The following is a 26440-nucleotide window of genomic DNA, read 5'->3' as shown; positions in this document are numbered from 1 at the left end:
CCTAATTGGAAGCCCGGCGAACAGAAAGGTCTTAATTCCTGCACATTGAAAGCAAATGGCCATTGTGTGTGAGATCAAAGACCGGTCTCTAAGTGCATTCCTCTTTTCCCACCATGAAGAAAGAACCCATGTACGGCCATCCGACCACTTGGTTTCTGTGAGAAGAAGCTATAAATATGGACACAAGGAAAAATTCTTTTTGATGAAGAATGAAGGAGCAGCGAACAGCAGAGCGGCTAACAGAGGGAGTTTGATTGGGATCTGCCTGAGAGGAGGTACACTAAGGGCTGCATTAAGGAGGCTGTGTTGGTGAGTATCTGAGTGTCTGTTGTGGGGACAATTTGACCGTCTGCTTGATTGGTGGTTTGAAAAGTGTGAATTGGGAGTGCTTTGTTTCAGGTGAGCCTTGAGTGGGCCTGACTGTACAAAAAGCCAGTCAGCTGCGAACCAGCTGAGCAGTGAACAGCAGAGCGGCTAAAAGAGGGAGTTTGCCTGGGAGTTCACCTGGGAAGAGCCCGCTGAGGCTTACGTCTTGCAGGCTTCTCTGACTAGTTACTACACCTCCTGAGGAAGCTCGTAGAAGGAAGGTAATATGGATGGGGAGCGTTCAGCTGTTGTGACCTGCACTGGCTGTGCCATGTTTGTCTTTCTTGCACAGGACAGAAGCGACTTTGTCTGTACAAAGTGCAAGCTGGTCTCCATATTGGAAGAGAAGGTTCAAGGTCTGGAGCAACAGGTATGGACCCTGCGTTGCATAAGAGAAACTGAAGATTTCCTGGACAGACATCGGGACATGCTTCTACAGACACAACGTTCTGAAGATTCAGAGCAGGCTGCACTGCAGGGACAGGAGGATGGTGAAGAAATTTGGCAGCATGTGACCCCCAGAAGAAGAAAGGGGAGCGTCCATGTACCAGCAACGCAGATACAGGTAAGCAACCGTTTTTATGTTCTCTCCACAGGTACTAACGCGGAGAGTGGACTAGATGATACATCTGGGGGAAGGGAACAGAAGGAGACTCTGCCGACTGGAAGGCATGAGATGCACTGTCCTAGGGTTGGGGGTTCCACGATCAGCGCTCCCAAGAGAAGGTGGCGGGTGGTGGTGGTTGGGGACTCTCTCCTCAGGGGGACTAAGTCATCTATCTGCCGCCCCGACCGGGAAAACTGAGAAGTCTGCTGCTTGCCAGGAGCTAGGATTCACGATGTGACGGAGAGACTGCCGAGACTCATCAAGCCCTCGGATCGCTACCCCTTCCTGCTTCTCCACATAGGTACCAATGATACTGCCAAGAATGACCTTGAGCGGATCACTGCAGACTACGTGGCTTTGGGAAGAAGGATAAAGGAGTTTGAGTCGCAAGTGGTGTTATCGTCCATCCTCCCCGTGGAAGGAAAAGGCCTGGGTAGAGACCGTCGAATCATGGATGTCAACGAATGGCTACGCAGGTGGTGTCGGAGAGAAGGCTTTGGATTCTTTGACCCTGGGATGCTGCTCCAAGAAGGAGGAGTGCTAGGCAGAGACGGGCTCCACCTAACGAAGAGAGGGAAGAGCATCTTGGCAAGCAGGGTGGCTAACCTAGTGAGGAGGGCTTTAACTAGGTTCACCGGGGGAAGGAGAGCAAAGCCCTGAGGGAAGTGGGATACCGGGAGGAAGCACGAGCAGGAGCACGCGAGAGGGCAGGGCTCCTGCCTCATACTGAGAAAGAGGGACAATCAGCGAGTTATCTCAAGTGCCTATATACAAATGCAAGAAGCCTGGGAAACAAGCAGGGAGAACTGGAAGTCCTGGCACAGTCAAGGAATTATGATGTGATTGGAATAACAGAGACTGGAGTACTGTCATGGATGGATATAAACTGTTCAGGAAGGACAGGCAGGGCAGAAAAGATGGGGGAGTTGCACTGTATGTAAGGGAGCAGTATGACTGCTCAGAGCTCAAGTATGAAACCGCAGAAAAACCTGAGAGTCTCTGGATTAAGTTTAGAAGTGTGAGCAACAATGGTGATGTCGTGGTGGGAGTCTGCAACAGACCACTGGACCAGGGGGATGAGGTGGACGAGGCTTTCTTCCGGCAACTCATGGAAGTTACTAGATCGCAGGCCCTGGTTCTCATGCGAGACTTCAATCACCCTGATATCTGCTGGGAGAGCAATATAGTGGTGGACCGACAATCCAGGAAGGTTTTGGGAAGTGTAGGGGAGAATTTCCTGGTGCAAGTGCTGGAGGAACCAACTCGGGGCAGAGCTCTTCTTGACCTGCTACTCACAAACCGGGAAGAATTAGTAGGGGAAGCTAAAGTGGGTGGGAACCTGGGAGGCAGTGACCATGAGATGGTCGAGTTCAGGATCCTGACACAGGGAAGAAAGGAGAGCAGCAGAATACGCACCCTGGACTTCAGAAAAGCAGACTTTGACTCTCTCAGGGAACTGATGGGCAGGATCCCCTGGGAGAATAACATGAGGGGGAAAGGAGTCCAGGAGAGCTGGCTGTATTTTCAAGAATCCTTATTGAGGTTACAGGGACAAACCATCCCAATGTGTAGAAAGAATAGTAAATATGGCAGGCGACCAGCTTGGCTTCACAGTGAAATCCTTGCTGATCTTCAACACAAAAAAGAAGCTTACAAGAAGTGGAAGATTGGACAAACGACCAGGGAAGAGTATAAAAATATTGCTTGGGCATGCAGGAGTGAAATCAGGAAGGCTAACTCACACCTGGAGTTGCAGCTAGCAAGAGATGTTAAGAGTAACAAGAAGGGTTTCTTCAGGTATGTTAGCAACAAGAAGAAAGTGAAGGGAGGTGTGGGCCCCTTACTGAATGAGGGAGGCAACCTAGTGACAGAGGATGTGGAAAAAGCTAATGTACTCAATGCTTTTTTTGCCTCTGTCTTCACGAACAAGGTCAGCTCCCAGACTACTGCACTGGGCAGCACAGCATGGGGAGGAGGTGACCAGCCCTCAGTGGAGAAAGAAGTGGTTTGGGACTATTTAGAAAAGCTGGACGAGCACAAGTCCATGGGGCCGGATGCGCTGCATCCGAGAGTGCTAAAGGAGTCGGTGGATGTGATTGCAGAGCCATTGGCCATTATCTTTGAAAACTCATAGCGATTGGGGGAGGTCCCGGACGACTGGAAAAAGGCTAATGTAGTGCCCATCTTTTAAAAAGGGAAGAAGGAGGATCCTCGGAACTACAGGTCAGTCAACCTCACCTCAGTCCCTGGAAAAATCATGGAGCAGGTCCTCAAGGAATCAATTCTGAAGCACTTAGAGGAGAGGAAAGTGATCAGGAACAGTCAGCATGGATTCACCAAGGGCAAGTCATGCCTGACTAATCTAATTGCCTTCTATGATGAGATAACTGGCTCTGTGGATGAGGGAAAAGCAGTGGACGTGTTGTTCCTTGACTTTAGCAAAGCTTTTGACACAGTCTCCCACAGTATTCTTGCCAGCAAGTTAAAGAAGTATGGGCTGGAATGAATGGACTATAAGATGGATAGAAAGTTGGCTAGATTGTTGGGCTCAACAGGTAGTGATCAATGGTTCCATGTCTAGTTGGCAGCCGGTATCAAGCAGAGTGCCCCAAGGGTCGGTCCTCGGGCTGGTTTTGTTCAATATCTTCATTAATGATGAGGAGGATGGTGTGGATTGCACCCTCAGCAAGTTTGCAGATGACACTAAACTGGGAGGAGAGGTAGATACTCTGGAGGGTAGGGATAGGATCCAGAGGGCCCTAGACAAATTAAGAGGATTGGGCCAAAAGAAATCTGATGAGGTTCAACAAGGACAAGTGCAGAGTCCTGCACTTAGGACGGAAGAATCCCATGTACTGCTACAGACTAGGGACCGAATGGCTCGGCAGCAGTTCTGCAGAAAAGGACCTAGGGGTTACAGTGGACGAGAAGCTGGATATGAGTCAACAGTGTGCCCTTGTTGCCAAGAAGGCCAATGGCATTTTGGGATGTATATGGCAGCATTATGGGAAGCTGCCAGGAATCTTTCAAGTTTGGTGCTGCTTCAGCAAGGGCTGCTGAAGGGTTGTAAATTAGTTAGGGGTAGTGAAAGATGATTTGGCACAAAAGGGTTTATAGTCAAAAGCAGAGTTAACAGACTACCTTTAGAGGCTGGAGCTGGGACTTGGTCCTGGGGGAGTGGAGAGAAAGAAGGGGAAGAAAAAAAGTTTCAAAGTGCAACCTGCCTTTCCACACTCTTTTGTTTTTCTGAAGTTTTAATGGAGGGTACTTTGGATACTTCTGTGAGATGTCAAGAAAGAAGTTTTGGTTTAATGATAAAACCCAGTTATATAAATGTAACTGTATGTGCCACTCTGTGCAGTCACATTGGATGGAAGCTTGGTAATTAAATTATCCAAGGGGGTCAGGTCGAGTGGCTACGCCCACCACTACGCTTCTGTCCCCAGAAGCCTTTACAGCTATTCTGAGGGAAAATGGACCCTTTTCCCACAGAAATGGTCTATAAGGGACTGCTGCAGGCAGCAGGCAGAGAGAGAATCTGAGCAAAATTATTTGACTATTGGGTAATGTAATCAAAATTACTAAAGGATGGAAGGGGTTTCTATTGGAACTTCACTTGGCTGCCCCTGGTTGTGTCTAGTTGTACAAGATGGAAGTGTAATCGGGGTACAGTTGTGTAAAAAAGAGTAATCACAGTGCAAGGGATGTTAGGCAAAAGAGAATTTTGTGTGTGCGCACAGGTAAAAGAAAAGGAAAAGGGGAGGAATGACGGGAGCACTGAGCCTTGGGGTGGCTCTGGGGGATCAGATTGTTGCTTTGGTGGGTGTGCATGAAAACTCTGGGCATGGGGGAGGCAGTTACACCTTGTGTAAAATTAATATGGCTAATATAAAGTTATGGAGGTTAAACTATATGGAAGGAATGTGCAAGTTCCCAGGACGTGTGCAGTGTATATTGGAGAAGGGGTAAAAGAAATGCAAACAAAACATGGTACTTAATTAAAATCCTATTAGGGCTCCAAAAGGGGCCACAATAGGTTGTGCTTTCTTTTTCAGATCTCTGTGTTTTTTGGAGCAGGAGATGAAAGCGGAAAGTAATCAGAACTCTAGTGGAAGTGGAATGTTTCCCTTTTAAGACACTCTCTAAACTGCTAACAGCTTTGGATCCAGAAGCAAGCTAGTAAGCCTCTGTGTGTAAATGCAAATTACCTAGCTGATGGGCACAAAGGAACTGCAAATAATGAATACATCCGGTCAGCAAACAAGCTACTAGAAGACTCAGATTATGGCCCTTCAGGAAAGGGAGGTGAAAAAAACAAGTCAAGCCTGAAAATAAGGGGGACAGGTTAACTTTAAGAGGTGTGTGTGTGTGTGTGTGTGTCTGTTGCACAAGAGGGGAAACTGAGGTACACCACCTCATGAATTTCATAAATGACCAGTGAGTGGGGTAATTCACTGGCCTGACTATAGAACAAAATAAGACAGCCTGGAGGTAATTCTTCTGTTTTTCCTGCAATTAGCAAGGAAATTTGTAAAAGAAGGTGGTATTATTATTAAGCAATAATCTGTCCCCACCAGGGGGGTGGAAATTGTTTCTTTTGTTTTTCAGACACTCTACAAGCAAGCTGGCGCCAGCGGAAAAATAGCCCACAATACCATGGATCTGTGTTTTGTGTTTGTCTGTGTTGTTTGTCTTGTTGCTAGCATTGTTGTGTTTTAATGAACAGAAAAACCTCATGACATGGGTGGGGGATGGCTTCAAAAGGCTGACCCTGGGGGAAGATGTGTATGGGAATGCAAAATGCTCAACTAGGAGGCCAGCACCTGTGTAATAGCTACCGCGGTACCTGGAAATGGAATGGCAGCTAAGGTGGCCCCTACAAGCCCTATGGAAATAATGAGAAGGGGAGGAGCTCACTGGGAATCAATGGAGGGGTGTGTAAAATAGTGTAAATCAATAGAAGATGTTTGGATGTGCCCCTCTCCTGTGACTATGGAGGAGCAGAATCAATGGCCTATGCAAGGGGTGGAGAATTGGGTGTACTGTTTATAAGGTGTTTTGCTGGGAATGTACATATTACTGTGGGCACAATTACACCAGCCCATAACCAAACTACACCCATCTATATGCTGCTATCTGGACTTTGGTGCACAAATGGATCTGTGAATCCTATTGCTGTGAATAATCAAACCAGGGCATACTGCCTGATTCCATACCAAGTGGTCAAGCTGGTTTGGACAATATCCCATTTCTCTGTGAACATTCAGTGGACTTATGATATGGACAAAAGCAAGCAAAACCTGCAGGGGCAGCTTGTTGCAACTGCCAGCAACTGGACACATAAGATCGTGACCCCGTCGAAGGAGGAGAGGCAGTGTTTTGGGGGTGTCTCGGATGTTGGACCATACTGCAGTGGTCAGGACTCAGTGTTGCTGTGGATTTTGTATTGTTAACTGTACTTGTGTTACGTTGCATAGGGAGATAACCTATAAGTAATGTAGTAAGCCCTCCAAACCCCACAGTGTACTAGACAACCCGGACCCAACCTTCTCGGGCCCGCTATAATGGGAAGTCTGGAACACTAATTGGAATAGGTGTGGTATGCCCGTACGAGAGAAGGTGCAGGGCACTATACTACACAAGGGGCAGTGGGACAAATGGAATATCGACACCTTCCACCTTGATGCCTGGCCCTATCAGGAAATGTGTCGCCATATGTCCTATGCTTTTCCAGGGATACCTGGGCAGGAGGATCCCAAAAGAAAAAGAAAAAAAAAAAGGGGTGGAGTGTTAGGATATAGATATTCAGGTCTGTCTGTAAAGGCCTATACTCTAAGAATTTAGGTGTATTCTTATCACTTGGCTAGTTATAGAGGTATAAAAGAAAGAATCAAAATCACTGTCTGCCAGTGTAAGGTCCTTCTCTTACTGTGACAGTCTGAGGCCCAGTTCTTAGGCTAAGACCTTTGGCTAAGCAGCAGAGGCAGCCATAAGCTGGGAAGTGAACAGTCACATCCTCACATTCCAAACTAGTCACATTGAAAGAAGGTGCTATTGGGCTCTTAGGAATACAGTCCTGTCCTGATAGTGCCTATCACCTCCAGAGAAAGGGAAGTGCCTAGAAAATGTAAAAGGAAACTTAATTTGATAGCATCCGTTCTGGCAAGAACTCACTTGTCAATAGCTGGGATGTGAAATCCTCACTTCTGTATTGTTTTGTCATTATAGTTCCCACTTTGCTATTGTTCGTCTGTATAATCTCTGTCTGGTTCTGTGATTGTTCCTGTCTGCTGTATAATTCATTTTGCTGGGCGTAAACTAATTATGGTGGTGGGATATAATTGGTTAGCTAATCATGTTACAATATGTTAGGATTGGCTAGTTAAATTTCAGGAAAATGATTGGTTAAGGTATAGCTAAGCAGAACTCAAGTTTTACTATATAGTCTGCAGTCAATCAGGAAGTGGGTGGGGGTGGGCATGGGAGATGGGAACAGGGAATGTGGGTAAGGAAATTGGAATCATGTTTTGCTAAGGGCAGGAATGGGAACAGGGACACAGGTGTAAGGCTCTGTGGTGTCAGAGCTGGGAAGGAGGATACTAAGGAAGGAAACTGGAATCGTGCTTGCTGGAAGTTCACCCCAATAAACATCGAATTGTTTGCACCTTTGGACTTCGGGTATTGTTGCTCTCTGTTCGTCCGAGAAGGACCAGGAAAGTAAGTGGGTGAAGGAATAAGCCCCCTAACATCTTGGTGCCAGTGACTTGGATGCATCGCATCGGATAGGTGAGTGGCAGCCTGTAAGTCCCCCTCCCCAACAGTCCGCGCAGCTGCTTGGAGGGGGTATCGCGAACTCTTCTGATGGTAGTTGTGGGTTCTGGCAAGGCAGGGTAAAGGATTTTTTGGATAAATGGATAAGGAAGAACCAGGGCCCATACCAGATATTGGGGTCAACCCGGGATGAGATTAAAAAGGAAATGGAGGAAGTGTTAGGGGACCCAGACGGATGTGGGGTGGCTGAGGAGCCCACCCTCCTTGGTATAAGGTTAGTGAAAGAAGGTCCCTGTCCATGGGGACTGAATGCCTTCCAAGGAAAGGAGGCACTTCAGTCTGCTTGTGAGAGGATTTTTCCTCTGGCCAGGGGGGATTTTAAAGGGGTTTACCCTTCCCTTTATATTTATGACAGGGGCATTGCCAGCAGATTGAGGGACGTGATCGTTCCCCTCTATTCAACATTGGTGAGGCCTCATCTGGAGTACTGTGTCCAGTTTTGGGCCCCACACTACAAGAAGGATGTGGATAAATTGGAAAGAGTCCAGCGGAGGGCAACAAAAATGATTAGGGGACTGGAACACATGACTTATGAGGAGAGGCTGAGGGAACTGGGATTGTTTAGTCTGCGGAAGAGAAGAATGAGGGGGGATTTGATAGCTGCTTTCAACTACCTGAAAGGGGGTTCCAAAGAGGATGGCTCTAGACTGTTCTCAGTGGTAGCTGATGACAGAACAAGGAGTAATGGTCTCAAGTTGCAGTGGGGGAGGTTTAGGTTGGATATTAGGAAAAACTTCATCACTAGGAGGGTGGTGAAACACTGGAATGGGTTACCTAGGGAGGTGGTGGAGTCTCCTTCCTTAGAAGTTTTTAAGGTCAGGCTTAACAAAGCCCTGGCTGGGATGATTTAGTTGGGGATTAGTCCTGCTTTGAGCAGGGGGTTGCACTAGATGACCTCCTGAGGTTCCTTCCAACCCTGATATTGTATGATTCTATGATCTTTTGACTGTTTGAATTCTTATTTTTTTCGCATTTTAGTTATCATTAGTAAGTGGTCCACTCCCACACATGCCTCCTTCCTGCTCTGTACATCTTCTAAAGTTCTGCTCCTTTTGTGCTGAATTGTAACATGATCCAATTGGTTCCCTGTTCTGTGATTTGATCAACTCCATCTCTGCTACCTTGTGAAATTACAGACTGTAAATCCCCTGTACATATATCTTTACCTGCTTTAACCTCTCATTTCTATTTCTGGGGGTGTTTCTACAAAGGGATGGAAGCCTAAGGTGAGTGGGACTGAAGTCACCTGACCTGTGTCTAGAAACCCTGAGCTTGTGCATCTACTCTGTAGTTTAACCCTAGGTTAAGAATTTTCTGACCTGTGCTTGAACCTAGGACTCTGGCAACCACACTGCCGTGCACAGACCCCAGTCAAAGTAACCCTACCCGAGAGTGCCTAGCGCCCGCTCCCCCTTCAGTGTCAACACTCCAGCGCTACAAATGCGTTACACTGTGGGAAAACTCTATAGCCCATCATATTTCCTAACTGTGACGGTGCTGTCGATGGGACTCAGGTGCCCATAAGGAGCACACGAGTCCAGAAACTGCATAATTAGCTACTTTGGTGTCTGTCTCAATGGAACGACTGCAGCTTGTGAAGATACTGAACTGCCATCCCCTCTGAGAGTTGGGCTCTCCACCTCTAGGCTGAGTCACACTGGTAGGAAAATGCCCATGTGCTCCTGTTCTGAGGATAATTAGGACGTCAGTCTCCAGGGCTGTCAAACTATTCAAATGAGACTTTTTCAATTCTTAATTTTTAAAGTGGGCTGTTCAGTGAAGTTGCTTTTGTCTGGTTGGGTTTTTTTATTTATTTTTGTCTGTTTTGAAGTTTGACATAAAATGTAGGTTTCAGAGGAAAAACACACCCCCACCCCAGGCTGGCTGCTGCTGGCTACGGAGCAGTGAAGTGTATCCCCAGGGCTTGGGGTGCAGTGTGCTCCACCATCCCGCCACAGCCCAGGAGGCAGGGATAAAGGATCCCAGGGAGTCTGTGGGGAAGTTTAGAGGCTGGCTCCCTCTCACCGCCCTCACAGTGCATGATGCCTGGACACCTCTGCGCACACAGCCTCAGACCAGCTGACTGGTATTTTAGAATAGTTCAAAGTAGATGTTAAATGTATAAGAATGTATTTAGTATTTAAACTTCATGAAAATCTGGTGGGATGTAGCATGCATTGTTTTAACTGATCTGTACCCTGTTCTAATGTAATAGCAAACATTTGCATTGTATATGGCTTTGTAAGGAAGTAAATCATCAAACAAGAAAGAAGCTGTGTGTAATACAAATTAAGAACTCGAACAGACAGGGCCAGATTTACACCTTACGCGCCCCTACGCATAGCATCTTCAGCGCACCCCCCCACCCAAATACCTCCTCCACAGCCCCCCTACCACAACTGCACAGCACCCTGCACAGCCCACCCCCACTGTCCAGTGCCCACCGCACATCCTCACTACCTGAATTGCCCAGTGCCCCACACAGATCGCCAACTATCCAACGCCCCAACACACACAGACCTTCCCTGCCCCGCAGTGATCAGCACTCCCCCAAACTTCCCACTTTCAGCAACCCCACTGCCTCACTGCCCAGCATCCCCAAACAAGCCCCCCCAGAGACCACTCTCCCTTACTCTGCCCCCCTGGCCACCTCACCAGCACTGCTGGGAGGTGACTTTGTCTGCCAGGCTGAGCCGGCAGCACGGCCAGGGCCGTTCGGGGATTGTTCTGGCCCCTTGGGAATGGTGCGATTAGCCAGGATGGAGAAGGAGCAAGAGCAGGAGCGAGGCCTGCCCAGGCCGGGCTGCCTCAGGACCCACTTGCCTGGCAGGGCCTCCTGTGTTGGTCTGCTGAGCTCTTCCCCTGCCACAGGGGCTGCTTCGCCTTCCCTGTTAGGAGCGCTCCAGCAGCGCCATGTGGGGCCATCTCCCACTCAGGCAACCCCACCCTCTGCTGGGGCCCGGGAATGTCAAACTTTCAATTTTTAGGCGCCCCGAGGCATGTACCTACTTTGCCTAATTGGAAATACAGCCCGGCTAACAGGAAGGGGTTTTCCTCCTACGTACATCTTCTAAAGTTCTGCTCCATTTCTGCTGAATTGTAACATGATCAATCTGGTTCTCTGTTTTGTGATCTGATCACCTCCATCTCTGCTACCTTTGAAATTATAGAATGTAACTCCCCTGTACCTATATTTTTACCTGCTTTAACCTCACAGTAACTTCCATTTCCTTTTCTTGGGGTAGGTCTACACAGGAATGGAAGCCTAGGGTTAGTGGGACTGGAGTCACCTGTCCTGTGTCTGGAAACCCTGAGCTTGTGCATCTACTCTGCAGTTTAACCCTAGGTTAAGAATTTTCTGACCTGTGCTTGAACCTAGGACTCTGGTGCCCACACTGCAGTTCACAGACTCCAGTCAAAGTATCCCCATCCCAGAGTGCCTAGTGCCTAGTCCCCCTTCCAGTGTGGACACTCTAGCTCTACAAGTGTGTTGCACTGTGGGAAAACTCTACTGCAGAGCAATGAAGTGTATCCCCAGGGCTTGGGGTGCAGTGTGCTCCACCATCCCGCCACAGCCCAGGAGGCAGGGATAAGGGATCCCCGGGACTCTGTGGGGAAGTTTAGAGGCTTGCTCCCACTCACTGCTCTCACAGTGCACGCTGCCTGAACACCTCTGCACACACAGCCCCAGGGAGGGCAGGGGGAGCCCAGGAGAAAAGGACTGTGAGGCTGTCTTGCAAAGGGGGAAGGAGCAGCAGGGCTCTCAGCTCAGCATGGCTGGGGGAGGGATGACCCCGAACATCCTGGCAGCCACAGGCACTGACTTTAAAAAAGGGAAGAAGGAGGATCCTGGGAACTACAGGCCAGTGAGCCTCACTTCAGTCCCCGGAAAAATCATGGAGCAGGTCCTCAAAGAAACAATCCTGAAGCACTTACATGAGAGGAAAGTGATCAGGAACAGTCAGCATGGATTCACCAAGGGAAGGTCATGCCTGACTAATGTAATCGCCTTCTATGATGAGATTACTGGTTCTGTGGATGAAGGGAAAGCAGTGGATGTATTGTATCTTGACTTTAGCAAAGCTTTTGACAAGGTCTCCCACAGTATTCTTGTCAGCAAGTTAAAGAAGTATGGGCTGGATGAATGAAGGTGGGTAGAAAGTTGGCTAGATTGTCGGGCTCAACGGGTAGTGATCAATGGCTCAATGTCTAGTTGGCAGCCGGTGTCAAGTGGAGTGCCACAGGGGTCGGTCCTGGGGCCGGTTTTGTTCAATATTTTCATAAATGATCTGGAGGATGATGTGGATTGCACTCTCAGCAAATTTGCGGATGATACTAAACTGGGAGGAGTGGTAGAGACGCTGGAGGGCAGGGATAGGATCCAGAGGGACCTAGACAAATTGGAGGATTGGGCCAAAAGAAATCTGATGAGGTTCAATAAGGATAAGTGCAGGGTCCTGCACTTAGGACGGAAGAACCCAATGCACAGCTACAGACGAGGGACTGAATGGCTAGGCAGCAGTTCTGCGGAAAAGGACCTAGGGGTGACAGTGGACGAGAAGCTGGATATGAGTCAGCAGTGTGCCCTTGTTCCCAAGAAGGCCAATGGCATTTTGGGATGTATAAGTAGGGGCATTGCCAGCAGATCGAGGGATGTGATCGTCCCCCTCTATTCGACATTGGTGAGGCCTCACCTGGAGTACTGTGTCCAGTTTTGGGCCCCACACTACAAGAAGGATGTGGATAAATTAGAGAGAGTCCAGCGAAGGGCAACAAAAATGATTAGGGGTCTGGAACACATGAGTTATGAGGAGAGGCTGAGGGAACTGGGATTGTTTAGTCTGCGGAAGAGAAGAATGAGGGGGGATTTGATAGCTGCTTTCAACTACCTGAGAAGTGGTTCCAGAGAGGATGGTTCTAGACTATTCTCAATGGTGGAAGAGGACAGGACAAGGAGTAATGGTCTCAAGTTGCAGTGGGGGAGGTTTGGTTGGATATTAGGAAAAATATTAGGGTGCCGAGGCTCAGGGCTTCTCACCTGTGGTGGGATGAGCCAGCACTTGCAGCTCCAGTCCTGCAGGCAGGAAGCCCTGAGCCCTGAACCTTGGTGTCCCCCCCGGCGGGCGAGTTGAACGTGTGTGGCCTGAGGGCCAAATGAAAATGAGCAAGGGGCCGGATCCGGTCCACGAGCCATAAGTTCTACACCCTTGACTGATATCTTTATATGAATAAGTTTCAAGTTCTTTAATACGTGTATCTGTAACTCATCAATCCTAACAAGAGTGTAAGTTGTATGTGCAAGTGTGAGGTCAGTGGTTCTTGAACTATTTACAACCCAGCCTTTCTTTTATCCAAGGAAATAAAGTTGGAGGGGAGAAAGTCAAGATGGTGATTGGAAAGGGATAGCAGTTCCTCTACATGATGGATGAGGAGAAATTACATGCAGTCTCCATCTGAGCAACCAGGGAGAGGCATGAATTTCTGTGTACATTTACGATTAATTTTCCAACCTGATATCATCTCACACGCATCAGCAAAGGAGCAGAGGGGAGTTTATAAGTCAAAAGGGAGACTAAAAATAACACACCACAATTAGATTTTTTTTGATGTCTCATTATTTTTGGGGAGTCTAACTCATGATTTTTGAAGTCTTAATGTTGGCAGTACTGGGTGTTGGGTTTTTTTTGTCTTAAAATAATTGCGTCTGTAACATCAAAATATGCTGCATCTGGGATTTGCTATAAAGCACTGGGCTCTTTCCTTGGCTGCACCAACTTCACACTCAGCGCTGATGAGGAGACTGAAGAAACTGGTTATAAACCAGCCCTGCACTCCTCTGATCCTGGGCCAGGTGGGGTACAAAACGGCCTCTGGTCTAACACAGAGGAACCTCAGGGATGCCCTAAGTTACCCCAGATGCTGTGCTGGCCTAGGAGAGGTGGAGCACCGTGCACTCTGCCCTGGACGTACAGCTCCATGCTCCTCCACAGCTCCTAAATAGAGGCAGGGTGATGTAGGGAGTGGGTGATACAGAGTTCTCTGTTCCTGCTCTCTGTCACCAGAGGATAATCCTGAGTCAGGGGGATCCTGAGCTGCCCCTTTAGGGCAGCTGCCCAGCTGATGTCCCTGCTCAACAGGGTCTGAAGCCTGAGTCCACTACGTGCCCTGTAGGATGTTGTGATCCTCCCTGGTACCCTGAGTTTAACTCACAACATCAGTGTTACCAGGCACAGACTAAAGGGAGCTGGCTGTTACTTACTGTAGTTTCTGCAGTTTGCAGTTTTGATGTTTTAGCCCCTCACACAGCAGCCGCACTCCAGCCTCTCCCATTTGGTTATTCCCCAGGTTCAGCTCTGTCAGGCTCCGGCTGGTTGTGAGAACAGCAGCGAGATCCCCGCAGCCAACAGCTGTGACACCGCAGCAATCCAACCTGCAGGAGAGAGAAAGGCAGAGAGGGGGGATCAATGCGTGAATGGGGCTCGTCACGGCTGCTCTGACAGGTGGCCCCACCCACCAGCCCCTCTGCCTGACCAATCAGCATCCAGAATGAGTAAGACATCCTGTTATAGACTCTGTCCCAAGTCCCACCCCTTGTCCAGTGAGAAAGCAGCAGTGGGTGGGACTTCCTGTCTAAACTCCACCCTTTGCCCTTTACCCTTCACCAATCAAAACTGAGAATGGCCTAGACACTTCAAATTTCTGCCACTGACCAATGAGGAAGAAGGTTTGGGGTAAGACTCCTTCCTAAGCCCCGCCCCCTCGCCCTTTCCACTGACCAACCAGAATTTAAAAAGTTGCCCTTTAAGTCCTGCCCACCCAGGTCTGGACCAATCAGGCTGGACTTGGCCCTGATCAGCCCCGGGATGCTGCGACCCAATCGGAGCAGCCCCATCGCTCCAGGGAGGCTGTAGGGGGAGCCCCCCCACCAGGCAGCTGGGCCAGGCTCAGAGCCGGCGGAGCTGGGAGATCCTGACCCTCCGCGCCCCCGGCACTAGCTCTGCTGCTCCCCTGCAGGACACAGACGTCTCCTGTCTCTGCCCCCAGCTCTGAGCCTCAGGCCTGGGGAGGGGAGGCAGCTGCGAGGCCCAGCACTGGCAGCATCACACCCACCTTTCTCTGAGACCAGGGACTGAAGTGGGGGAGACAAAGAGGAGAAGATCCCCCTGGCAGGGAGTTTCCCAGGGTGTGGGGAGGGAAGAGCCCCTGAAAGGAGGGCGACTGTGTGACCCTGTTGGCAGGGCCTGTTCCAGAGTCTGTGGTGAGGTTATAAAAGCAGAAGTTTTGCTGGTTTCTGTAACCCCCCTGCAGAGCCTGGGCTCCTGATGGAGCTGCCGGCCAGCTGAGTGGGTAACCATGGCAGCAGGTTATAAGCACGTGCACTTCAAGGACCACCCGCAAGTACGGCTGTCTTTGTCCTCCTTCAAGGCTTCACAATGAGCCCCCTGCACACCCAAGCATGATCCCACTCCCGTCTGCTAAATCACAGAATCATAGAATATCAGGGTTGGAAGGGACCTCATGAGGTCATCTAGTCCAACCCCCTGCTCAAAGCAGGACCAATCCCCAATTTTTGCCCAAAATTTCTGCATGGCCCCCTCAAGGATTGAACTCACAACCCTGGGTTTAGCAGGCCAATACTCAAACCACTGAACTATCTCTCCCCCAGATCTTGCAGACAGGTCGAGAAACCCCTTCCACCAGAGCTGTCACTGCATGGCCTCCTTCATCACCTCATTTGCCTTAAAATGTTGTTACTCTGCCAAATGGGGAGATGTGATGGAACCCCCGGGCTGCAACCTGTGACTGTGGGACTGTTGTGCCCCCTTTACTCTCTATTCTGGGGTGTCTGTCACAATGCCTTACTGGTAGCAAGCAGCAAACCCCTGCAGGTGCTGTTACCACTCAGTACAACTGTATGTGGATCCCCACACCCAGCTAGATTGTGTGAATGCTCCCAGAGCCACTCATGAAGCACAGAGAAAGGCATCAACCAAATACCCCAGCTCCAAGAGTTGTAGTTTAGGAATATACTGTCTTGCACTGCTCAAGACCCTTTCTTCAGAAATGCCAGTTTCCTCTGTTGGAGTCTATAGTGCGTCTTTGCGGCTTGCATCGTAGGTGGGGTAAGGAAAAAAAGGTGACGCATGGGGCCACTGGGTTCTGTTTTATACTCTTAGTCCATGTGCTTAGAGAACACAAGTCCAGGGACATCTGGTGGGCATTGCTTAGTCACCAGGCAAGGTTGACCCATTCCCCTGGTGTGGCTTTGTGCAAGTGAGTTATTGAACTGTAACTCCCTTGCTGGACAATTCGGTTAATGGATGTTCGACACCCGCATGGGCATTGGGTACACCCCTGGTTATTGCCTTTGGGGAGCTAGTATCTGGGCACTTCCCAAACCCACAGCATATTTTAGTGTCAACCATACAACACAATTCTCATAAATTCATATGCATTAACGACATACAGATTTAGATGGAACAATGGGTTTCAGCAGGTCGTAACCTTTCCCATGATACCTTACATGGCTTGCTTTGTATGCAATATCACAGTTACATACAAATGATGAATATGGGGGTCACAGGGCACTCCCCCAGGGTGTACAGTGTCACAGGAGGGAAATCTCTACATTTGGGAGAGAAAAAAGACCCTGAATTTTTACAAGGGAGAGAAGCCCCCATGCCTTGGGGAGCCCCTAGAGTCTGTAAGGCTTTGTAGAGCCCCCAAACGTATTTTGAAGGTGGGAAAAGAGGAACCTGCAATGGGGGGAGAAGGAGAGATTCTAAAACTGGGTCGAAGAGGGGGAGAAAAAACCCAAGCTTGTAAGTGGGAAGCTGAGGGTATGAACCCTAATTTGGGGAGGGGTGAAGAGAAGAGGGCATACAAGTTGAAACAGAAGAAAAGAACCCCACAAGATTTAGAGCTGAGAGAAAGAGAAAGAGAGAACACACCTGAGAAGGTGAGGAGAAAGAGAGTTCATCATTCCTGAGCTCAGAGGCAAGAATAACCTGATTTTTCTTTCTAACAAAATGTTAAGTGTAAAATCAATTTTCAGTCCCGATTTAACTATAAATCTGAATGCAAACTCAATCTTAGTGCTGCTCATGCCCTCCATACATTTTCCCATCAACTCAAGTTCAGGCTGAGTTTTAGAATATAGTTGTGTGTGCATCTGTTGTCAAATAATCATATCTCTTTAGGGTCTTGTGGTTTTAATGCACTTCTATATTAACAATATGTAATTGAGACATCAGAAAGTTATTCTAGTGCAGAACTCCAGATGAACACCAGGAATGCTCTTATTATTCTAATTGCATAGAATTTTGCCTTTGAAATGTCTGAAGACGTTCAAATATACTGGAAATGGCACCTGACATTTCACAAATATTTGGAAGATGGCCACCCTCCTCCTAAAGGCAACTCTACCTGGATTTTGTTTTGCCTCTTCATAGCTTTCACATGTTTGTTTCAGTCTGGTCTGGTCAGTAGTCAGAGCTTTTTGAATTTTTCTGACACACTTCAACAAACCACACGTATCATGGTCAGAAAATCTATCAGTAGTACTGGCCCAAATTTTTAAATGCTGATTGTTAAGTAGCTTTACTTTAAAAAACCATAACCATATAAAAGAGAGGTCGTGTCCAATCCAAAAAGCGCATTTCTGAGCCCAAAAAACACAAGCGAATGAGCACAGTTCTCTGCAGGAGAAAGCAGGCCCTTGTAGTTAAAGCCCTGGATTAGAACTGAGAGATCTGTGGTTCGGCGTTTGGCTCTACCACCCCCTCCCTCATGTGACTTTGGGCAAGTCACTCTATCTTTATGGGTCTCAATTTTCCATCTGAAAAATGGGAAAAATCATATTTCTTCCCCCATCCTCTGTCTTTCTGGTCTCTTCTAGCAGGGTGATGCTATATTTAAGGTTTCCACCAGGTTTCTGTTTAAAATTCAACTCTTCTAACTGTTTTAAAATCCACATGGCAACTCACATTGCCTTGAAAGTTGGTGAGACTCATGAGTGTCTGGGATTCTGTAAGTGTTCCAAACTTGTAGATGTTTGGCCAAGTTGTTCCCAAGATACGGTCTCAGGGAAAAAACAGCTTTTGTTAAAGGTGACAGCTTTCAGCAGCCTTTTTGTGCTCACAGGGAGTGTCTACACTGCAGTTAGACACCCACGACTGGCCTGTACCAGCTGATTTGGGCTCCAGGGATCAGGTTCTGAGGCTGTTGAATTGCGGTGTAGACTTCCAGGTTCTGGCTGCCAACCCAAGCTCTGGGATCCTCTAACCTCAAGGGTCCTAGAGCCCAGGCTCCAGCCACTGCCTGGAAACCTACAATGCAATTAAACAGCCCTCGCAAGCCCAAGTCAGCTGGCACAGGCAGCCACATGTTTTTAATTGCAGTGTGGACACGCCCACAGAGAGTGATCAAACCAGGGCTCAGATCATTGCGCCAGGTTGCCCAGCGCTCAAGGGTTCCTCCAACAGAGAGTCTGGCACCCACCTGCCCTATGGAGAAAATCAAATTAAAACTTTATTTGAAACATATTTTGCTTCTCTATATGACAGTATCAGAAGCCTCCCCTTCCAAATGACACTCTAAATGGATTAAACTGATCACGTGTGGACAGAAGAGTGAACAGGATTGTTAGCCTTTGCTATTCTACATCAGCTGCATAGCTCAAAGGAATAGTCAGTCATTTTTTGAACCTGACCCCAAGTCAGTTTGACCTCCCACTTGGGGAGACATTTGGAAAAGGCAGGATAGCAGATTGCTAAACTGTGTGTCCGGGGAGAGTGTTATTTTGGGGAAATAGTTACATGAATGCTTGCTGGCAAGGAGGAGCATTTTAGGGGTGCAGAAGTGGGGGGAGAGGGATTTGGGGCTGCACTGAGGGAGGGGGATAAATGGGGATGGGTGGCAGAGGAGGTGAGGGGGCTGAAGGGCTCAGGGAGGGCGAAGGACACATAGGGATGAGTGGCAGGGTGCTTGGGGGAGATAGGGGTGTCTGTCACCCCCACATTCTTCCCTTCGGTATGTGCCAGGATTTGGGGTGTCTGAGACCCATCCCTACCAGCTCAAGTGAGCCAGGTTTTGGAGGGGTTGCATTTCTAAGGGTGTCTGAGTCCCGCTCCCTCCATGTGTGCCAGGATCAGGGGAAGGCCTGCCCCTCTGGGTGGGCATTGAGAAGAGGCATGCTCGGAGCAAGCACCAAGAACACACTGTTGAGACTGGGGTGAGAAGCTGGGCACGGGTAACATATGATAAAACTGTCAAGGATTTGGGCCGTAGAGCATGGATGAGATTTCTCTCACTGGCCCTGTTAGCAGCACATTGCAAACATGTCAAATCATGACCATTATCCCCTTTCCGCTATAACAAAATATACAGGAGGCAGAGGAGCACTGAGAGCTCACAAAGCAACCATGTGGCCTTGTGGAAAAACCACTGGCTTGGGACTATTCCTAGCTCTGCCACTGGCACTGAACGAGCTTGAGTTAGCCATTTCATCTCTCTGTGCCTCGATTTCCCTTCTGTGAAATGGGGATACATGATGTAAAGATCTTTGAGAGTGACAGATGAAAAGCACTATATAAAAGCTAGGTCTTTTGATTATTACCTAGCCACAGTAGCATAGCAGCGGCAAACCTAGGTGACAACCACCGAGAAACATTTCTCTGTTTAAAAAACTAGCAAATTAAGTGGCAAGAAACTTAGATAACAGGGAGTCAAGGCTGCCTGGTGACAGCTTGTGCCCTTCCAGAATGCTGAGTTCAGCGAAACTCAAACTTCTCAAACCAGTAATCACAGAGTTAAGGTAAATACACAAACAACCTTAACTGTGCCCTCTTTGAGCGATGGCGCGATGTGCCACATATGTGCATTCTGCCTTTTCATCGTGATGCAGAGGCTCTACCTGCACTTGCGTGACACTCAAACACTGAGCCTACTGTCCTGACAGAATACCACACTGGTAAAGTTTAACCTCTTCATACCCTTTTCCAATCCCTTTCCACTTGCACACAGGATACACCCAAACCCTATGTCTTCCCCTTCCCATCATTCAATGTACAGACTGCACTCATATTCCCCACCTCACGACTGACAATACCATGACAAGAAGATCCTAGCGCCCTGCTACCTACACGACCTACTCAGTTCTGTACTGAAATGATGCCAGACGGGAACCTCAAGGTACACATACATCTCTTTCCTTTGATAACACACAAGCAGACGCAGACTCAAATCACCTCATAACACAATCCCAGCTATCCCAAGCTTTATCCCGATTTATTCATCCATCATTCAATAGAGTTGTACTTAACACCACAAACGTTTTGCCAGATCGGGGTGGGGGGAAGTTAAGGATGCATGAACATTTATCTTAACTCAGAAATTTGATTTTCGCTGAATTTCACACTCTGGAAGGGCACGAGCTATCACCGGGCAACCTTAACTCTGTATTAATGAAGTTTTTTGCCATTTAATTGAGACTGTAGGATCTTCCAGGCAGAGACTGTCTATGTGTATTGTTGCTCCTGACACCAGTGTCCAGTTCTGACTTCGGTTTTACCCCTCTCCTGAGTGGCAGTATGTGTCCAAGGCCTTGCAGATCACAGGAGAAATCAGTGACAAGGAGTCTGGGTACACTCGAAGTGCACCTGTAACTCTTCTGTTGCTCACTCAGCTCCCTCTCTCCCAAAGCTGTGTTTACATAAAACCTTCCATAACTGAAACACTGCATGTCTCCCCAAGACTGAAAGGTTGCTTATGTCTTAAACAAAAAGAACTGGGACACCTGTAACAGCACCACCTGGGGGCACCTGCCATAACAACATATCCCGTGCCGAGCACAGTGAGACCTTGATCTCAGCCAAGGCATTTTACCACTATTGCAATTCACTAATAAATAATACTACAACTCCTGTAAATAAAATGTGGAATTGATTCTGCCACCACCTGAGTTGTTTGTGGTTGACGGGATGAACAGAGGAGGTCATTGAAGCAACTTTTCATTGAGATATTGGAACCCAAACAGGAGACCCCCTGTGACGGGTTTGGTCACCGAGACCCCCTTGGAACTGTCACCTGACATGCTGAATTTACCTATGAGCCCGTTTTCTCTGCCAGTTTGGGCCTCCAGAACCCTGCCTTGTTGAGCCAGACACGCTAGTCTGCTGCAACACAGACTCAGGGTCTGAACCATGACCCCAAAGCTGCAGACTTAACTGAAAAGAGCTCAGCAAGTATTCCTGTCTCCAGCACCCAGACACCTAGCTCCCAGGGGGATCCAAACCCCAAATAAATCCTTTTTATTCTGTATAAAGCTTATACAGGGTAAACTCATAAATTGTCTGCCCTCTATAACATTGATACAGAGATTTGCACATCTGTTTGCTCCCCCAGGTATTAATCACTTACTCTGGGTTAATTAATAAACAAAAGTGAGTTTATTAAGTATAAAAAGTAGGATTTAAGTGGTTCCAAGTAATAACAGAACAAAGTAAGCTACCAAGCAAAATAAAACAAGACACTCAAGTCTATGCCTAATACATTAAGAAACTGAATACAGGTAAATCTCACCCTTAGAGATGTTCCAATAAGCTAGACTCCTTCCTAGTGTGGGCCAAATCCTTTCCCATGGTACGGTCCTTATCAGTTCCAGCTCAGGTGGTAACTAGGGGATTTCTCATGACTGGCCGCCCCCTTTGTTCTGTTTCACCCCCTTTTATAGCTTTGGCACAAGGTGGGAATCTTTTGTCTCTCTGGGTCCCCACCCCTCCTTCTCAATGGAACCTGATACATCCATTCTACCCTGTGCCCAGGGTTCCTGCATGGACAGGTCTCCCATGATGCAGCCTCCATCCACCCATGATGCATCACACCTGTTGGTCAGAGGAGAGTCCACATTGCACTAGGGGAGATGTAGACCTCCAGGGAGTATGGCTCATAGAAGTATGATGACCCAAGATACAACTCCCATAAGGCAATGTGCTAATAGGGACATACAGTTGAATGAAATGTTTTGGGTCAGTTCAACAAAAAATATTCTCACACAAAGTTTCTATTTTGTGGAAGCTGCATTTTCCTTCAGAAAATCATTCCAGTGGTAAATTCTTGACCAGCTCTAGACAATAGTCTGCACATGTCATTAGCTGCCAGAGCAAATTCTTCTTCTTTAAGTATTGGAGCATAAAATGTACATGATCAAGTAACAAATTCAGTTATTGCTACAGACCTGTAGGTCTCGCTCCTCAGGAGGGAACAGGATGCTGCAGATGCACTGAGCAGCGGAATCTGCTGCAGCGTTGTGACTCCAGCAGCCAAGGAGAGGGGTGGAAAATGGATGGAGTGGTACATACTCTGAGATGGGAAATCACTGACAGTGGGTGGGTGGGTGGCGGGTGGTCTTTGATAGCAGTTGATAGTTCCTGTCTGCTGCAGGCTGTGTAGTGAAGAGTGGCACCTCCTGATCAACAAGAGGGAAGAGAAGGAAGAGGCTAAACAAGACGGATGGAGGGAATAAAAGGATAAAACAAACAGCGCCGAGATGAGTCCTATCCACCTACAAACTGATAGGGAGAGCTCTGAGACCTTGATAGAGGCCTGGTGGCAGAAGCACCTCAGCCCTCTAGGCACCATATTTGATGTTCTGGGGACAAAAAAGGGGAACTTGCATTGGACGTTCGTGGCATTAACCCCAAAACTCCAGTGAGAGACAGCGGCTGGTGCAACAGGAGGCTGATTTTGCGGCTCACTCTGCTCATGCTTTTCCAGAGGGCTCAGCATCCAACGTGCAGATCCTTTGAAAATCTGGTGGGAAGTGTCACAATGGGAGCTGCTGGGTGCTGAGCAACTTTACAAATCTGGCCTCAAGTCCACAGAGTTCCCCAGAACCTCAGAGGCCTGGGATGGGGCTTCTACCTTGAAAGCAGACAAAAAAGAGCAGAAATGTATTGAAAGAGAAAAAGGAAGAGCCACAGCTTTCCCCAAAGGATTTAGTTTTTTATAATGAGTCCAACATTGGCTCCTGCCCTGTTTGTAACTGTAAACACACAGCTCCATCCCCAGCAGGCTGCACTTCAAAGGTTTCAGAGGTATTTCTTCAAACTGGTGGAGGCTCTCAGCTGGGAGCACAGTCAGCCCCAGCTCTAGGAATATCAAAGACAGAAGCCGCCATGGCTGGGGCTGAAGCTTAAGCCCAAGCTGAGCATTTTTGCTCAGTTGGGGAGGTTTAAATCTTCGGAGTCCTGGGGTCTCTTTGTTTTTATTAATTATATATAGGAAAACTTGAGGTGGCAAAAATTATTAGAATGATCCAGAGTTCAGGACTGGGCACACTGCCGCATGGCAGGGGGCTGCCGCGTACGGGCCGGGTTCCAATCCTGGAAACAGAGCGGTGAAATCACATCTGCACAGTGTGACTCTGCGTGCCGGAAGATGGTGTTCATGAAGGAATTGTGAGTTGAGAGCTGGATAAAAAGGTCTGCCGTAGTTTGCCCACCCCATAGTCTATAGTCTCCGATCTCAGTTTTGACCCCCGCCAGTCCCTAGATCTCACTGACAGTGCCACCCTTGGCACAAGCCCATCTCTACACCTAGCTGCAGCCTACACCCAACCACTAGGCCTGCTGTTCAGAGGCACCGCCTGACACCCTTGCTCTGACCCAGTACAGCCAGTCTTATATTCTACTGTCTGTCCCACCAGCCCAATTGTACAGATATTGATCTCAAAAGGCCAAAGAGTTAAAGGTGCCTATAAACTCTCTGCCCAACATTAAACAGCGATAGGAAGGTATGGGGACAGATAGTATGAGTCTCTGTGATAACAGGTTTCAGAGGACTCGTTGGGAATAGAAGAGGACATGTGAGTCCATCGTTTCTGAGATCAGAGGCAGGAATAACTTAGATTTTTGTGTAGAACAAAACATTCAGTGTAAATTAAAGAGTTTTTAGTCCTGATTTAACTGTAAATCTTCATGCATACTTAATCATGGAGATGCTACTACCCCTCTCTATATTTCCCTAATCAACCAAAGCTGATGCTGGGTTTTAGATTGCAGTGGTGTGTACATCTATTGGCAAAGAATCATATATATTTGAGGTCACGTGGTTTTGGTGCACATCTCCCTTAACAGTCTGTGTTTTTTTGTGCAGAATTCAAGATGAATGCTCTTCTTATTCTAAGTGAATAGAATATTGCCTTTGAAATGTATGAGAAACTTCAAAAATCCTGCATTTGACGAAGTGGGTTATAGCCCACGAAAGCTTATGCCCAAATAAATGTGTTAGTCTTTAAGGGGCCACAGGACTCCTCGTTGTTTTTGCTGATACAGACTAACACGGCTACCACTCTGAAGCTGTCAAAAATCCTGGAAATTCTACCTGACATTTCGAAAATGTCTGATAGATGATTATCCTCCACCTCTGGTCAGCCCTGTCTGGATTTAGTTTTCCCCCCCGCAAAGCTCTTTGTAACCTTCATAGGTTTGTTTCAGTCTTGTGCGGTCGGTAATCAGAGCTTTCTGAATTTTTCTGACACACTATAGCAAATCACAATGTGTATCATGCTCAGAAAATTCATCAATAGTACTGGCTCAGATGAATAAACTCTGATTGAGAAGTAGCTCTACTTTAAAAACCTTAACCATGTAAAACAGAGGCCATCTCTGTGAAAAAGGCACATTCAGAAACTAGGAAGCACAGGAGAATGAGCGGAGCTCTGTAAGAGAAAGACAAGTCTTGTGGTTAAAGCCCTGGAGTAACATGAAGGAGATCTGTGTTCTGTTCCTGGCTCTACCACAGACTCCCTGGGTGATTTTGGACAAGACATTTCATGGGTCTCAATTTTCCATCTGAAAAATAGGAATCATCATTATTCTTTCCCCCCACTCTTTGTGTGTATGGTCAATTTAGACTGCAGGGTCTTCAGGGTAAGGACTGTCTGTGTATATTTTTGTTCTTGCTTCTGACACCAATGTCCCATTCTCACACTAGTGTTACCCTGAGCCAATCAGTAGCAGGTGTTTGGGGTCTTGCAGGTTGGAGGAGAAATCAGAGACATGAAGGCTGGGTAAATTCTAAGTGTAACTTCTTCTATTTACACATATATACCAGTTCTGGAATGACATGATCACATGGCACACAAGGCAGGCCCCGCTTTCAGAGATCTCAGCCCAGCACTTCCTAAGGAGAAACTCTGCTTCAAGAATTGATGGTAATCAGAGCCAGAGAACAAAGTCTCCTGCTGCTTGCACAGCTCTCTCTCTCCCAAAGCTACCTACCTTTACACAAAACCTTGCTTAACCCAAAAAATTAACACAGCACGTCTCCCCAAGCCTAAAAACTGGCTTCTGTTCTTCATAAAAAGAACTTGGACGACTAGTGTCACCTGCCATAACAGCATATGTGGTGCCTAACACAACACACCACAAGACCCTGAACTCAGTGGGGGAATTTTGGCACTACCGTAATACACTACTGAGAAATAATACTACAACCACCCCAAACTATATGTGGAATTTATTCTGCCCACCACCTGGGGACCAGTGTCTCCAAAGGAAACAATAAGTTGTTGATGGCTGATTTGATGACAAGAGGAGCTCATTGGAGCAACTTTTGGTTGAGACACTGAATCCCAACTAGGAGAGCTGCTCAGGCACGACGGTGGCTGCCGAGCATTACTTGCAGTATCAAAGCGATGGGCCATGAACCATGACTGAAGAACAAGCACCAAGAACTTCTGTGGACCAAATCAATACTGTATTTGGTGCTGAACAGCAAGAGGCACAGAGTCTGCTCACAGGTAAGTTGTGCTTAAAAATTGTCGCAGAGTTTCTGTAAAAGGGCCACATTTGGTAGTGTGATAGCCAGAGTGTTTGGCTTCCCGTCAAAGAGTTGCTGAAACAAGACCCCTTCATGAAAATTGCTTTCTACTGTGAACTAAAAAATCCCTTTCACACAAACATAAATCTTTATATTTAGTCTTTACTGAAAGTGGTCCTGTAAACAAGTCAGACCTGCAGAAATATGCCTGTTGTCATGTTCTGCTTCGGCTTATGCCTCTAACCGGATATTGAGAGTGAGCAAGATGGAGAAAAAATATTTTTAACACCCCCCATTGTTTGGTCGTTCTTGTTTTTTACTTTATTTGATTTAAATTGAATTTTTATTGAAATTAAATACATTTTTTCTTTTTAAAAATAAACACATTTAAAGGTAAATTTCAACTTCTGACATCCTGTGCTAAAATCCAAACCTACCATAATCTACTTAAATAATTTATATTAAATAAAGAGTAATAATAGTCAAGCAGTATGTCTTTGTGCTGAAGTTTTAAAGAAAGTCAAACCATTGAACTGGTGGAACTTGGAAGTCACTGGCTCAGCAACTGGAAGCCCTGGGAATCCTGGCACCAGCTGGGGCTCAGCTTCAGGCAACAGGGAGCCTGGAATGCTGAGAACTGTGGCTTGAGCTGGGGAGCAGCTCCTGGCTCCCTGACACAGAGCTGGGAGCCTGGAAGCCCCTACTCCCTACCCCTGAGGTTCCCATCTCAGTCATTACTCCCTGGGCTTCTTGGCTGTCTGCTCCCCATTAATGTGCTAGGGATAATGGGGAACTGGGAGTCTAGAAGCCCTG

At 47.5% G+C, this 26440-nt stretch overlaps 1 protein-coding gene across 1 annotated transcript in view; it reads right to left on the bottom strand.

Annotated features, from left to right (window-relative positions):
* LOC144265517 (NACHT, LRR and PYD domains-containing protein 12-like) overlaps positions 1–26440 on the bottom strand; it is a 192400-nt gene that overhangs the window by 29000 nt on the left and 136960 nt on the right. Inside the window, exon 7 of the mRNA XM_077818162.1 lies at positions 14064–14234. Within this exon, the coding sequence (XP_077674288.1) occupies positions 14064–14234 (171 nt within the window). The remainder of the gene's footprint in view (positions 1–14063; positions 14235–26440) is intronic.

Source organism: Eretmochelys imbricata, chromosome 6 (genome assembly GCF_965152235.1).
Source record: "Eretmochelys imbricata isolate rEreImb1 chromosome 6, rEreImb1.hap1, whole genome shotgun sequence".
In the NCBI taxonomy this organism is placed as follows: domain Eukaryota; kingdom Metazoa; phylum Chordata; order Testudines; family Cheloniidae; genus Eretmochelys; species Eretmochelys imbricata.
The sequence above is the reverse complement of the archived record's forward strand: the minus strand, read 5'-3'. Positions and strand labels throughout refer to the sequence as shown.